We start from the raw sequence: 15,015 nt of genomic DNA, 5'->3' as shown, positions 1-15,015 counted from the left end.
AATTTAAACATTTTAATTTTTATATTTTTTTTTGTTTTTTAAAAAAATTACTATATTTCTATACTTTACTATACTATACTATACTCATTAGCATTTATAAAAAAATGATGAAAAGAACATTCCAAAGACAGTATATTTGTAGCATATCAGTAAATTATATTTTGATATATATTCGATACGATATTATATACATTAGAATAGTGTTTGAAAAGTAAGAGAAATCAATTCGTAGAGGGAGTTAATAATTCGATCTATTAGTCAGTAGATGGCGCACCGAAAGCGTAACCTCGCGTCCCATCTTTCTCATCAAGTAAAAATGGAACTGAGGTTGTATCGAAAAATATTTTATTGTGAACAATTGTAAGCTTTAACGAGTGTAAATATTTTAAAATAAAAGAAAAAAACAAACAAACAAAAAGAAAGGAAGAAATAAGGTATAACAATAAATTTTATACTACTTCATTTATTGAAATCTTCGTGCTTACGTTCGAAGAAGAGAACGTAGTAATATTGGCGGTTTTCACTCATGTAGAATTATTTCAGTATATAATCTTTATATCTACTGTATAAAACAATATAATTATGGCGGTTGGTTCAACAAAAGTGGTACAAGTGACAAACATTGCACCCCAAGCAACTAAAGATCAAATGCAAACTTTATTTGGTTACTTAGGAAAGATTGAAGATATTAGATTATATCCCACTATAAGAGATGTAGCAGTACCTGTACAATCGCGTATTTGTTACGTTAAATTTCACGATCAAGGATGTGTTGCAGTTGCTCAACACATGACGAATACTGTATTCATTGATCGAGCATTGATAGTAATTCCTTATCAAAATGGAGATATTCCAGATGAACAGCGTGCTCTTGAGTTAACTAACAATGGTACAGTTGTACCAGGTAAGTAGTTAGAAATTAATAATTAGTATTGTGTATTTTTATTTTTACGTGTTAAACAAATGTGTTACTTCTTTTTTTTTTTAGGTCTATATCCTTCTGAACCAAAGCTTCCACCAAATGTTGTAAATGCAATCGAAGGTATTCCTCCGAATCATGTAATTACAACAATGGACCCTAAATTAGAAGCTCATGGATTACCGCCTTATCCACATTTGCCTGGCCATTTAGATAGTAGACGAATTGAGGAAATTAGGAGAACACTAGTAATAGCTAATTTAGATGCTTCTACGACGGCTGAACAATTGCTAGATTTTTTCAGTAATAACAACGTTGAGATTAAGTACTTACGCCTTTGTACAAGAGATTCTGATACAGATCACTATGCATTAGTGGAACTTACGGAACAAGGAGCAGTGGTTTCTGCATTATTATTAAATGGAAAAATGCTTGGCGATAGACATATAAAGATTTATCATTCGACACAAGCAATAGCTAAACCAGAAGCAAAAAGTAATGAAGCAGCTCAGAAAGAAATAGAAGAAGCTATGTCACGTGTCAAAGAAGCTCACAATTTGATTTCTGCTGCTATAGATCCAATGATTGGTATGCTTTCAAAAGACAAACGAAGTCGCAGCGGTTCCCGTAGTCGAAAGTCGAGATCTAGATCCCGTGGTCGCAGTAGACGTTCAAGATCACGGAAGAGATCTCGTTCGCGACATCGACGTAGATCCAGATCTCGTTCAAAACGTTCTCGATCCAAAGAACGTAGAAGAAAGTCACCTTCACGGAGAAGAAGTAGCTCTCGTAGTCGTCATCGTTCTCGGTCACGATCTAGAAGGTCAAGATCACGTAGATCAAGATCTAGATCTAGAGATCGTAGAAAAAGATCTCTACGGCGTAGAAGTCGTTCTCACTCCCGTAGTAAACGTTCTAAATCGAAATCTAGGCGTTCCAGATCTAAATCAAAATCTAGGTCATCTAAATCTAGATATTCTGATAAATACAAGGATAAAGATAAAGATAGAAGTAAGGATAAATCTGATAACGGTAAGAAAAATGATGGGGATAAAGGTGATAAGGAAAAAAGCGAAAAGAAATCAAGTAAGGAAAAAAAGTCAGAGAAAGAATCAAAGTCAGACGAAAAGAATAGAGTTGCATCTGAAAATAATGAAAATAAGGATAAGGAATCCGTATCTTAAATTTTCAAATTCTAATGAACACTTATTTTTATTTTCTGATTATTTGGTTAACTTCAATTTATATAATAAGACGTAATTTATCTGTACAGTAAGCATATTATTCAAAGTTATAAAAACATATCTCATTCATATGTTATTACACGTTTATTTGGAAAAAAAATAAGAAACATTAGTTATTTTAATGTTAATTTTTGCTTGCTACTAATTATAGCTTTTGTAATTCATTCCTTGCTATAAATCATTTCTTGTTGTTTTATATGTATTTTTTTAGTTTTCATATACTTCAAAATTACGTTTCCATTACAGTAATAAATGCTATTGTATCGATAGAGGTATATATTTAAATATTTATTTTGCTATAGATGGATTTTCATAAACTGTTACATTTTCATATTTCTCAAGTTTTACTGGAACTGGTTTACGAAAACGATCTTTTTGAACTTGTTTTATTATACTTGATCGTCTTTTCATTAACAGCTATATAGAATGAAACCATATTTAATCATTATATTAAAACAATTTTTTGCTTGTACTGTAGATGAATTCCATTTAAAATTTTATGGAAAAGTATATATTGTTATTTGCCATGCTATTATTTCTCATTGATAAATTAGTATTTGATATAAAAGCCATTTCCGATGTATTATCTACTATTTTTTTATTTTGTGTTATAGTTTTTACTTCATTGGGGCCTAATCAGAAATAAATTATTAATTTAACATTAGCAATACTCTTATACATGATATCAAACTTACTTAGTAAATATTCATCGTATTGATCAAGTGGATCCATTCCAAGAAATTCGGGTAGATTATCCGTATATCGTAGATCCATGAATATTATTATTAAAGCCAAAATAATACAAAAAATACCTATATGGTTAAATTAATAATGAATTAAGTTTTGATTTATTAAAAAGAAAGTTTAATTTTAAAAGATATAGTTTAAATAAGATAAAGATGTGCAACAAACAATTCTTACCACTTGCAAAAGACATCCAAAAATGTATACCAAAATGCAATGTTAAAAATCCATTTTCAAAAGGTATAATAAGTGGAGTTTTATTATGTATAAAGACCCATAAGTTATAAGTTAGTATTTGTAATCCATCAACTATTCCAATTAAATAAGCTGTGTATCAGCTTACAAATTGCAACATTATATTTGACATTATTCAGCAACTAAACGCAGTCCTGTGAATTAAGACAGTAAATTTAATATAAGACATCCATAAAAAATTAAATATAACAATTTATTGTTCTTATAAATAATTGTGTACAAAAGCATTAATGAGTATTTTATACGTATTATATATACAAACCATAATAAGATATGACAGTACCACCTGGCAGTTCGATAAAATCTACCAAATCATATACCTTCCCCATCAATAGCAAAATATTCTACAACCCATAAGATTGGAATAGGTAAACCTCTTTTTGGAGCACCTCGTAGACTTCTTTATAGAAGTCTATTTGAATAATGTACATATTGCCAAGAAAAAAGTACAAACTATAAGGTCCATATCCAAGTTTGCCCTGACCCTATGTCCATGGAAATATTTCATTATATTTAATAATTTCATTTGATAATACTCCATTTTTTTTTCATTTTTTCCTATAAATGTATTTGTATATTCATTCTAACATATATACTATATATATATAAATATATAATATATTATATATATATGTAATATATATATATAATACATTATTTATACATATATATATATAAGTAGAAGGGATGATCTGCATAGATTATACCTCATATCTTTCAAAGTAATATTAACTGACCTCAAACTTATTTTTATACTAGTTACTGAATTTATATCTGCGTTATTTCCAGCTTTATAAGGTATGATAGTTTCTACAATACAAATTTTCCATTCTTGATATCAGAGTTTTCCACTGAAAAATTTGTTTTGAATGATATAAATATTAGTCAAAAAAAAAATATATATATATATTTATAAATTACAGGAAATAATCTTATCAATCAAAAAGCATCCAATTGTTACACTAATGCAAGTTTTTATGGTAACGTAAATACTTTGATAGCATGAAACAAATTGTATATAATTATATTATTTACTTTTTTTTTTATCACGAGTGTTAAATAAAATTGCAAATTTTGATTTTAAGTTACATTAATTAATACTCACACGTTTTTTGCTATAGCCTGCGAAAATAGAAACAAATGGTATTAATATAAGAAGAAGAACTGTAATGAAAAGGACTTCTACGATATCAAATAACACTTAGGGGGCAAATATCGCGATGGAAAATCTTCTAATCTATCAATTCCAACATCAAATAATTCCATTTTGAGTGTTAATATAAACAGTAAAAACTATTTAGGTAATAATATAATGAAATATTCTTTGATTATTGAAATATCCCTTGACTAAGTCAAAGGATTTTTATAATCTTAACTTGATTTTCTATCCGGCTAATAACAAAAGCATTAAAGAAGCTTTATACGACAGTACGATATTTCATTTTATTTAAAAAATATATGTCGAATATGCTGAAAGTATATATATATATATATATATATATATATATATATATATATATATTCATCAAAATCATGAATTAATAACTAGCATTCAATATCAGATAAATTCATGTGTAGATTTATATTTACGCGGTTTTTATTTAACGCGTAACGATTGGTTAATGCAAACTCAACTGTTTATTACTTTTCATCTTTTAACGTATATAACTTCAGCGACAGGTATGGACAAAATATGAACTACGAACGCAATAAGGACAAACTATATCACCACTATGCTCCTATTGTATCGCCGATCTATAAACTTATGTAGGTTATATCCCTTTCGAGCATAACTTAACAATCGAAAGTTAGCGTGTTAAAGAAATTTTTATATATGTAATAAAAATAATAGTACTTCTGATAAAAGTAAGAAAAAAGATTATATGCCAAATTATATTTCTCTGAAGATAGATTAATTGATAAGTGCTTATTAATTGTATAAATTTTATATTTTTTCTTTCTAGTTAAACTAATACAAATATGATACACCGTATTTAAGCAGTCATTAGCTCGCTATTACTTGTGATGAAATACATAAGAAATAAAAGATAATAATAAGAAAAGTAGAAAGAAGATCGGTGATGCATATTTTAAATTTTGAAATATGTAGATATGATTGGGAGTTTAAGTACAATAGATAATATTTAATTCAAAAAATGTAAATAAGAGTAAATATAAAAATTAAATAAGAATCAATGAGAATAATAAAGAAATTAGAATTTTTCATTAGATATCTCTAAAAAATTATTTTAGAATTTTACTATATCTAATATATTTTATTTATTGAACAATATAAAATATAAATACTTTAATGTTCAGTCGGAATTAGAAAGAAAAGATTTTGAAAACGTATGAAAATATGTAGCTATGCGCTCGATGGTACTTACGATATAACATATATTTACGTATGATCTATGTTTAAAATTATATATACCGCAAGTAATATCGACTCAGACTTCACCGTGTGAAGATTGCTGGATGTGAAGATCCACGGGGCTAATGGTAGACTCTATTCTAAAATCCACGTACCGAGATGCTTTTCCGCTTCGGGAGCTTTAGGCTTCTTAACTAACAGGACAAGGGTGAGACTTCGCTTATGGATAATTTCACCGTCCGACACCGTCAGCTTCAGATATAACGGATTAATAAACACGATCGGTCGTGCTTTTGATATATAAAAAATCAAAGCGCAATTTTCGATAGGACTTAATTTCGCGTCTGCAAACACTCACGTATCTGCCCGTCAAAAAATACGCAATAAGAAAAGATATCTTACACATCTAGTGCGGAAAAATTTCTAAACTTTCCTATAAAGATCTAATTCTTTGATACTGAATCTTGGCCTTAGACGATGAATCCATGCTGATAGGTTGATCTATCGATGATGAATCCATCCCTCGATGAGAAATTGCGTGCATATTGATCGTGTCTTACAATCTTTGTAATGTTGCTAGGAATGTTCTATTGTTTAAATATTAGTAAAATAATCTTATTTATTAATGATTTCAAAATCTATTTCTTGTATATATAAATTTTAAAATCATCGTTTCCGTGTATAAATCTATGTTTCAGTAAATGTAATTTTGGATGTGCTTTATAGAATGTAATATTGTTTAATTATTACCTCATCGTACTCCAAGTGCATTGTAAATTATTTAAATAATTATAAAGTTATCAAATCTACAAGATTATTAAACATAGCTGTACAAAAAGAGAATTTCGGCATTTAGTCCTTGGAGTACGAGAGGAAACTGACGTGATAACTCGTACAGTCCTTCAAATGTTCTTTCTTGTTGACATTAAACGATCGATGCACGCTGAAAGAAAAATAATTTAAGTTCAAATTCTTTCGAACTATGCGACGTTTTACGGAATATAAAATTGTTTAATTATTATCTAATTATACTTTGAGTACATTATGAATTGTTTAAATAATTATAAAATTTTATAGTATTGATATTTTAAATTAGAATTGTTTCAAGTTTTTCGCGCGATATGATCTTTTTAATGTTTGAGCGAATGTACTATCGTTTAAATATTAGTTTACTGAACTTTGCGTACTTCTATATTGTTTAAGTAAATCTGTAATTACAGAAAATATTAATTTTTAAGTTTTCTCATTTAGAAAGCAACTACTTTCGAATGATCTGGCAAATATGAGCATAGTAAACAAGAAAAAAATTGTCTAGTTTACGGAAACAAATCGCACACTACTCTAACGTTTTTGCCGATTAGATCAATGTGCGCTATTATACAAAATTTTTTTTTCCATGAAGAATATCGAAAACAATGTTTACGTCAACAGCGGGTCCAGACGTAATTCTTAACTGATTTTCATGAACAAAGTCTCATTTCAAAGATGAAGATTTAAGTCAGGACTTGGCCTTTTTGTATTTTTTGAAGAACTTTATTTTTATACATAAATTATTCTTGTAGAAATAACACTTTTTTACACGATTTTTTTCAAAGAAAATACAATTTTTTTAAGAATTCGAATAACCATGTATTCGCTTAAATCTTCATCTTTAAAATGAGATCTTGTTCATTAAAATTGGTTAATAAATATGCTTGTACTAATTGTTGACATAAACCATTATAAAAGCAGGAATGATGAACGATCCTCCAACTAAAAATTAATTATTTCAATTTTATAATAATAAATGATCTGTATAATTTTATTGATTGTCCGTGAATTTTAAGTAAATAATGCTTTTATTCATATATGTCGCTATTTATTATTATTGAAAAGATTGAGATTTTAAACTGTTGTTATCGATCGAACATCGACTTCCTATATTATCGACCTCTTCGTATGGCGCTTGTGTCGATTAGAAATTGTCCACTAAATGTTACTAGAGATTTCCTTACTTAATTCTATTTAGTATATGGGAATAGTGTAAGCTGACGGGTATCAAAACATGATGATAAAGTGACAATTTCATGATTATTGCATTACCTTCGTTAATATAACTGTAATAGAAAACTGCAAATTAGTGATGCAGTAACGTAAACAAAAACAAAAACATTGATTTAAATAAGATAACGATATTTTTACTTCATTTTTGAATAAGGTATGGTATGCCAGATTTTTTATAGAAAGTTGTTCGAACAACGATAGGTAGATTAGTAAAGTCTCATATGTTATGGATATAATATCGATTTAGTTTAATTGTAATATGTTTAGAAAACAATATGGAATATGTAACGTTTTTATAATGCTTCTTAATGCTCTGTAATAGAACTTTTTTGTACATTTAATTACGTAACTGAACGTTCTTTCATGATATAATATTCGAATTTTTCTCATGAGCACATTTTATCTGATAGAACTCATATCAAGAAAAATTAGATTTATTTATTTAATTTGGATTATTATAAATAGCTTTTATTACAATAACGAGATATTATTATTTGTATGATGAAAGGAAATAATTCATATCTCGTTCATTTATCATACATTACAGGTTAAGTTTAATTGTATTCTTTCATTTTTTGTTATAATTTATTTTTTTTTAAAGATAGATTATTGTTATAATCGACGATCAAAGAAAACGATTCCTATTAAAGTAAAATAAAATGAAAAATGTTATCTTCATTATATTACAGGTTATATATGTATACGAAGTTTGTTTATGTGAATTTTTATTGCAATCTATTAATTAGATAATTTGCGTTATATTATAATTTATAATTATTAATAGATTTTATCTGTTTTCTTTTTTTTTTGTTTCAGGATAAGTTCGTTACAATCAGTGGGAAATGTCAAACAGCTTATATAAATATTTGTTAACAGCGTATATAAATATAACATATGTGGAAATCCTTTGAATATTGATTACTGATTCTTACACGTAATTATATCGTTGGTACAGATCAAACAATTTCTTATTGTTACAATGTCACAAGCCGATACTACTACTGCTTCAGTATCTAATAATCAAAATGGCGCGGTGGCACATAATAATCGTACTTTCACTGGTGTTATTGGACCAGCTTTAAATAATAATAATATGAATACTGCAAGGAATAATAATAATCAGAATCCATTATTTAATGTGCGAGATAGATTATTTCATGCAGTTTTCATCAAGGCTGCATTAGCTTATGCACGAACATTTCCGCGACCTGTTAGAAGATTTATAGAGTTCATAGTTTTGTTAAAAGTAAGTATATTATAAGAAAAATAATGATAAATATTATAATATAATGTAGAAGAGAAATGGTTCATAGATTCCAGATGTATATATATATATATGTACATATATATATATATATGTATATACATATATTTTTCTTTTTTAGGCAATACTGGCTTTTTTTGTACTCACTTATATTCACATAGTATTTTCGCGAGCACCAACAAATTGTTTAGAACACATAAGAGATGATTGGCCACGAGACGGTATATTAAGGGTAGAAATTCTTAGAAATGGAGGCGAAGATTATAGCATAGAAAAAAGTTATGCGAAAGAGGAAAAGTTACGACAAGAAAAGATTGATGATTTGGCTAGTGATTTAGGGATATTGACACAAGATGGGTAAGTATGATAGTTATTAAAAAAAAAAAAAAAAATTACAACATATGTATACAATGTTAATTATGATAAAGTTTGAAATATTATAAATAATCTTAAAATTTTTAATAATCTTAATTTAAATTTATGATAATTTCTGTCCTTATCATAAAATAGTAGATTGTTTTTATTTTATAGTAAATAATTATTTAATAGGTTTATAAATATCGAGCCATCTTCTGTCGATGAGGGGCAAGAAACAATTCATGTGTCTAATGAAGATAACTACGAAAATGTTACTTTACCTATAAAAAGTGTGGACATAACGAGTTCAACAATTTTTGGAGAAACGCAATATCCGAATTTAAGTACAACGAATGCAACGAGAAGCCCGTCATTAAATGGATTTTTAAATGGATTGAATGGACCCGGATCAGAGGTATACTTAAGAATTTTTAAAAGAGATTTTTTTAAATGAAAGACTTGTATTAAATGAAATTGTCAATATCGGTACAACGTTATTTTAGACATCAATTAAACATATGTTAGACATATTACAACTGATAAATGTACAACAGGATAATGCAACGCTGGAACAAGAATCTGATAAAGACGAAGTGATTCAGCCTTTAAAAGATCATTCTGCGGATGTCGAGAAAGTATCAAGAACAGGTAAATATTTATATAATTATTAATGCTGATTTAGAAAAATATCTATATCTATAAAATGTTTATTTACTTTTGGATATTACTAATCTGTTATTAGTACTTCCAGAGGATGGATATATTGTGGAATATTCCTTGGAGTATGGCTTTTTGAGATTATCACCTGCTGCACGACAAAGATTAAAAATACCAGTGAAAATTGTTACGTTGGATCCAGTAAATGATAAATGTTTTGGAGATGCATTTTCAAGATTAATACTGGATGAATTCTTGGGTTATGATGATCTGCTAATGGCAAGTATTAAGACATTAGCAGAGCACGAAGATAATAAAGGTTTCTTAAGGTAAGTAAAATATTTTAGTGTAATAAGTATCTATTAAGAAATACATATATGAAATAAATAAATTTCTATTCGTTTTATTATCATTTCTTTTAGAAATGTTGTAACCGGTGAACATTATCGTTTCGTTAGCATGTGGATGGCAAAAACTTCGTATCTCGCTGCATTTTTTATCATGCTAGTATTCGTAAGTATCATTTATACGTATACCTTTAATATCGTCCTTCCTATTTCTTACTAATACTGTAAATAAGCGAATCTTTGTTAATTTCTTTTATGAAATGATAGAAGGGGTCACATCTTTTTTTATTCGTATCTTTCTTTTTTTTTTGTCATTTCGTGAGACGGATCGCTATGGCACGTTGACGTTTGACATCAAAAGTGAGCTCTTGATGTATCGTTCGGAAAGGTAATACCGTACGAAGACTCAAGTTAAATTTACTTTCACGTATACGTTTTCGATGCAGAGTTATTCCTTTCCGTCAGATTACCTACACGATAGAGCAGGGTGTGTAAAAGGATATGGCAATCAATTTAAACTAACCACCCGGCGAGGCAACTCGCACATAGACTTTCTACCCTCCCCAGTCCTCATCATAGCGATCCCTTTGGAGTTGAACCGGTGGTATAAATCAACGTTATTAGGGGGCATCATATTCGTTGTGGTGGCCCCAGGCCGGTAATTTTGTATCAAATTGTCATGAAATACATCGTGTTATCTCATGACCGGAATTACAATATTTGTTAGGAATTCTCATCGACATAAAATCAAATTGAATCGTTCCGGACGTGTTTAGGATCAATTTTAATTATACAGCTTGATCTTCTAATGTATTTCTTTTCTTCAACTTTCGGAATTATTTGAGAGAAGAAGATTTTTCCTTTTCCCATCTTTGACGAATCAAAAATCTAATATATTTCAGGTATATTCATAGTTGAAAGATTTTCATCGAGTTTCGTCCATTGTATGGATTGACTCTTACGAATGCTTCGATTTGTAGTAACCGAGAAGTAACAGAAAAGGGATGGGGGAGGGAGGGGTGGAGAGAGAGGGGTGGGGGAGAGTTCTAGTTACGCTCGTGCTGTTACACGTGAATTCGCTTTAAAGGTGCTTTGCCTTCGAATGTACCACCTTCCTCCCTTACTCCTCAAACGTTCTACACAGTATACATGGTCACGTGCACGGAACTGTTGTCTCGCGTTGGCTGTATATATTACACCTATATTCGTACTGTCATGTGCATACGATGCTTGTGCCGTCATTCAAAATTTATCCCGTTCATTAACCGTTTTACGAAATCCCTTTAATTTTCCTTATTAATTTTTATATCATACGCGGCCATTGTTATTTTTTGACATACATACATCTTATTCGGCTTCGTTCGGCAATCTTCGTTATCGATTGTTATAATCGATCAAGAAGGAAGAGAGTAGGATCTTCTTTTTTTTTTTTTAAGGATAATATCGTTTTTATTTACGATCGGTGGTATCGTACGTTTAATTGATTATTTTAATAAGTATAAATATAATTTTATTTTGTTATTTGTAATAATAGGAATTGTATGAGTATAATTGTATTGTGCGAATGACAATTGAGATAGTTGTAGAAATGTTATAGGTTAGTAGATAGTAATTATAGGTTATAAATAGGTTATAGATTAATAGAAATAATGTACGGGAGTGCGTTAAAAACAATGGAATATTGATTTTCAATATGGCGTATGTTTATTATCGACAATTATCAAAAAAGAGAAATAGGAAGCAAAAAAAAAAGAAGATAAAGAAGATGATGATAAAGAAGAAGAAGAAGAAGAAGAAGAGATCGATAACAATTTTCCAAGCAGAATTTCTCGATAAGGGATGGATGCGTCCTCGTTTGCAGTTATTGGGCATCGCTCGATAGTAGATTATCTTCGGTAGGGTGTCAGGTGGTACTTCAATTTCTACGGGTCGAAATACAATTGCATCATTCGTTCAACCCGGTAACCGAGTGCGACCGTCCCGCTTTTCAATTTACTCGATGCTAAACCTTTCTCAGAGCCGCCAACTCGCTTTGCTACTGTTGAAACTACTGTGCCTCTACGAAATATTAACAGAAGCAAATCCAACCCCCGATCCAGACCCTGTTGTACGGTAAAGGTTAACGTGTTTTCTCTCTCTCTCTCTCTCTCTAACTTCGTTTCTATTCTAACGCGAGATAGTATCCTACATAATGAAAACAACTCTGGGCTCGAACTAAACTCGACTATACAAGGAAGAATTAAGCCTGGAGGAGGAATCTGTGCGTTACAGCTTATGCAGCTCGTAAAGATCCTTTGAGGATAGAAAGAATGATTTTTGTTTTATATATATATTATATATATATATATATAATTATATATATAATTAAATATATAATTACTTATTATTTAAAAAATTATACATTATTTAATATTTTATTATTATATACATATATGTATATATATATATATACATATATATCGATGAAAATCATTTCGTCGATGAACATTGCTGAGATATTTCACTTTTCTATTTACAAAGGAAATTTGAAAAAAATCGCGACTTCTTTTTGGCTCATTTTATTTATTTTCTTTTCCTATTTTTTTTTTTTTCTTTGTTCTTTTGAATCCTGAGATCGATTTACATATATTGATGTTCTCACGACGGAATATTTGTCACTGTTTCAGACCGTGTCGATATCGATGTTGCTTCGTTATTCTCATCATCAGATCTTCGTTTTTATCGGTAAGTGATAATTATTATTATTATTATTATTATTATTATTATTATTATTATTATTATTATTATTATTATTATTCAACGTAATGTCGAAGATATATCATCTCTTTCGCGTAGAAAAAAAAAAAAAAACAAAAAAAAAAAAAATAAAAGAAAAAGGAAAAAGACGTAGTTGTTTCATGTCTCTAATGTGTAAGATAGATTTTGTGTCTTCTTTTTTGTTTTATTAAATAATCATCTATTTTATAATTAATACTATGTTATGCTTATGTATTAATTATTCCGACATGATCTCTTCGGTCCATTAAAATTTAATAATATAGTTTAATCTTAGATATATTTGTACTTTGAAAGCAAATGTTTGTATATGTGCATATCTCGCTCAGAATAGAATACAAGGAATACGATCTGTGGCATCGCAACTATCATTACAGATAAACGGCATTCTGACGTAATGATTATTTAGCTGTTACGTCAGATATTTTTATCTCTCTCTCTCTTTCTCTCTATCTCTCTCGCTTATTTTGCCGTTCCCCTTCTCTTCTACTTCTCTTGATCAAGAGAAAGATAAAAATCCCTGACGAAGTTGTCTTCATATTCATAGCAGTGTAGCTTATCGTTGGAGAGCTGTCAGTAGTTTGTTATTCGACGTCCGTCAAAATGGAGTTGTCTTTTTCATCATCCTCCAGTTTCTATATACTTTTAACTACTTTGATCGTGATTATAGCGATAAAAACGATCTCTTTAATATATTTCCAATTTACATATTGGAAGAAAAAGGGTGTACCAACGGCGCTAAATTATCCTTTTTTTGGACTCAATTGGACGGTTTTATTTGGCCGAAGGTCATTCCAAGAGTTAAATACAATAATATATAAGACATTACCAGATGCAAAATACGTGGGTTCTATGGATTTTTCAACGCCATTATTGATAATACGTGATCCTGAATTATTGAAGGAAATAACGGTGAAACAATTCGATCATTTTCCTGATCATCGTGGTTTCGTGGACGAAACTATAGATCCGATTTTCGGTAAAAATATTTTCTCATTACGTGGTGAACGTTGGAAGGAAATGAGGAACACTTTAAGCCCGTCCTTTACAGCGAGTAAAATGAGATTTATGTTCGACCTCGTTTCCAAATGTTCGAACGAATTCGTGAATTATTTCGTCGATCATCCGGAAGCAGCGAAGGAAATCGAAATGAAGGATGCTTTTACAAGATATACTAACGACGTGATAGCGACGGTAGCTTTTGGTATTTCGGTGAATTCGATGAAGAACAGGGATAATATATTTTTTCGAAAGGGTGTCGAATCAACTAAATTCGATGGGTTATTGAACGCGATCAAGTTCACCTTATTGCGTACTTGTCCTAAATTCATGAAATTAATAGGAATCGGCTTCTTAACTCCATCTACGGCTAAATTCTTCAACGATATAGTACGCGAAACCGTACAGGCACGCGACGAGAATGGTATTATTAGACCAGACATGATTCATTTGCTTATGCAAGCAAGAGATAAAGAATCCAGTAATTTGGATATCCAAGATATCGTAGCTCAAGCTTTCATCTTCTTTTTGGCTGGTTTTGACACGTCTTCGACATTGATGTGTTTTATGGTACACGAATTGGCGGTGCATCAAGAAATTCAAGATAGATTGCGTCAGGAAATCGACGAAGTATTGCTTCGGACCAATGGTGAACTCACTTACGAGGAACTTTCTAAGATGGAATACATGGAAATGATAATAAACGAGACATTAAGAAAATATCCTCCTGCCATTTTTCTCGATAGGCTTTGTGCCAAACGTACGGTTATTCCTCCGTCTTTACCAAATGGTAAAGAGATAATCATTGAGGCTGATACATCAATTTGGATTCCATCTTTCGGTTTTCATCACGATCCAAAATACTTCCCGGATCCGGAAAAATTCGATCCGGAAAGATTCAGCGAAGAAAACAAACAGAGTATTATTCCTTATACTTATTTACCGTTTGGCATGGGTCCTAGAAGATGTATTGGTGAACGTTTCGCTTTGATGGAAACGAAAATAGTTATAGTAAATATTCTTAAGAAATTTATTAT

At 29.8% G+C, this 15,015-nt stretch overlaps 3 protein-coding genes and 1 pseudogene across 14 annotated transcripts in view; 3 read left to right on the top strand and 1 right to left on the bottom strand.

Moving 5' to 3' along the window:
• Positions 1–33: 33 nt before the first annotated feature.
• On the top strand, positions 34–5,391 carry LOC124950093 (probable splicing factor, arginine/serine-rich 7). Of its 5 annotated transcripts, XR_007101253.1 has the most exons (4): positions 38–904; positions 989–1,951; positions 4,284–5,028; positions 5,127–5,391. XR_007101253.1 is itself a non-coding variant. In XM_047496296.1 (3 exons), the coding sequence occupies exons 1-3, from the start codon at positions 583–585 to the stop codon at positions 2,101–2,103; spliced, it is 1,356 nt and encodes a 451-aa protein (XP_047352252.1). In that variant the 5' UTR covers positions 34–582; the 3' UTR covers positions 2,104–3,444. The 5 variants fall into 5 exon arrangements, 4 of the variants coding, with proteins under 4 accessions (XP_047352252.1, XP_047352253.1, XP_047352254.1 ...); XM_047496296.1 differs by lacking the exons at positions 4,284–5,028; positions 5,127–5,391 and having other exon boundaries at positions 34–904; positions 989–1,414; positions 1,496–3,444; XM_047496297.1 differs by lacking the exons at positions 4,284–5,028; positions 5,127–5,391 and adding an exon at positions 2,778–3,444 and having other exon boundaries at positions 42–904.
• On the bottom strand, positions 1,873–4,166 carry LOC124950190 (annotated as a pseudogene).
• A 2,145-nt stretch (positions 5,392–7,536) lies between the features above and the next one.
• LOC124950090 (membralin) overlaps positions 7,537–15,015 on the top strand; it is a 60,244-nt gene continuing 52,765 nt past the window's right edge. For 3 of the 8 annotated variants that reach the window (XM_047496289.1, XM_047496285.1, XM_047496292.1), the window contains exons 1-8: positions 7,538–7,733; positions 8,396–8,825; positions 8,965–9,200; positions 9,393–9,615; positions 9,704–9,848; positions 9,943–10,186; positions 10,280–10,370; positions 12,871–12,928. In XM_047496289.1, coding sequence (XP_047352245.1) covers positions 8,559–8,825; positions 8,965–9,200; positions 9,393–9,615; positions 9,704–9,848; positions 9,943–10,186; positions 10,280–10,370; positions 12,871–12,928 — 1,264 coding nt within the window. In that variant the 5' untranslated portion in view covers positions 7,538–7,733; positions 8,396–8,558. Of the gene's footprint in view, positions 7,734–8,395; positions 8,826–8,964; positions 9,201–9,392; positions 9,616–9,703; positions 9,849–9,942; positions 10,187–10,279; positions 10,371–12,870; positions 12,929–15,015 lie in introns of all 8 variants that reach the window. The other 5 variants (XM_047496291.1, XM_047496290.1, XM_047496288.1 and 2 more) reach the window with 4 other exon arrangements.
• Positions 13,144–15,015, top strand: part of LOC124950092 (cytochrome P450 9e2-like) — a 2,585-nt gene continuing 713 nt past the window's right edge. Inside the window, exon 1 of the mRNA XM_047496294.1 lies at positions 13,144–15,015. This exon is cut by the window's right edge and continues 713 nt beyond it. Within this exon, the coding sequence (XP_047352250.1) occupies positions 13,583–15,015 (1,433 nt within the window). The 5' untranslated portion in view covers positions 13,144–13,582.

The sequence above is a fragment of the Vespa velutina genome, chromosome 6, assembly GCF_912470025.1.
Source record: "Vespa velutina chromosome 6, iVesVel2.1, whole genome shotgun sequence".
In the NCBI taxonomy this organism is placed as follows: domain Eukaryota; kingdom Metazoa; phylum Arthropoda; class Insecta; order Hymenoptera; family Vespidae; genus Vespa; species Vespa velutina.
This window is presented reverse-complemented; position numbering and strand designations above follow the sequence as displayed.

Coding starts and splice junctions, on each gene's coding strand:
- LOC124950093 (XM_047496295.1), top strand. CDS start 583: ATGGCGGTTGGTTCAACAAAAGTGGTACAAGTGACAAACATTGCACCC. Junction 905..988: donor CAATGGTACAGTTGTACCAG/GTAAGTAGTTAG, acceptor TTTTTTTTTTAG/GTCTATATCCTTCTGAACCA.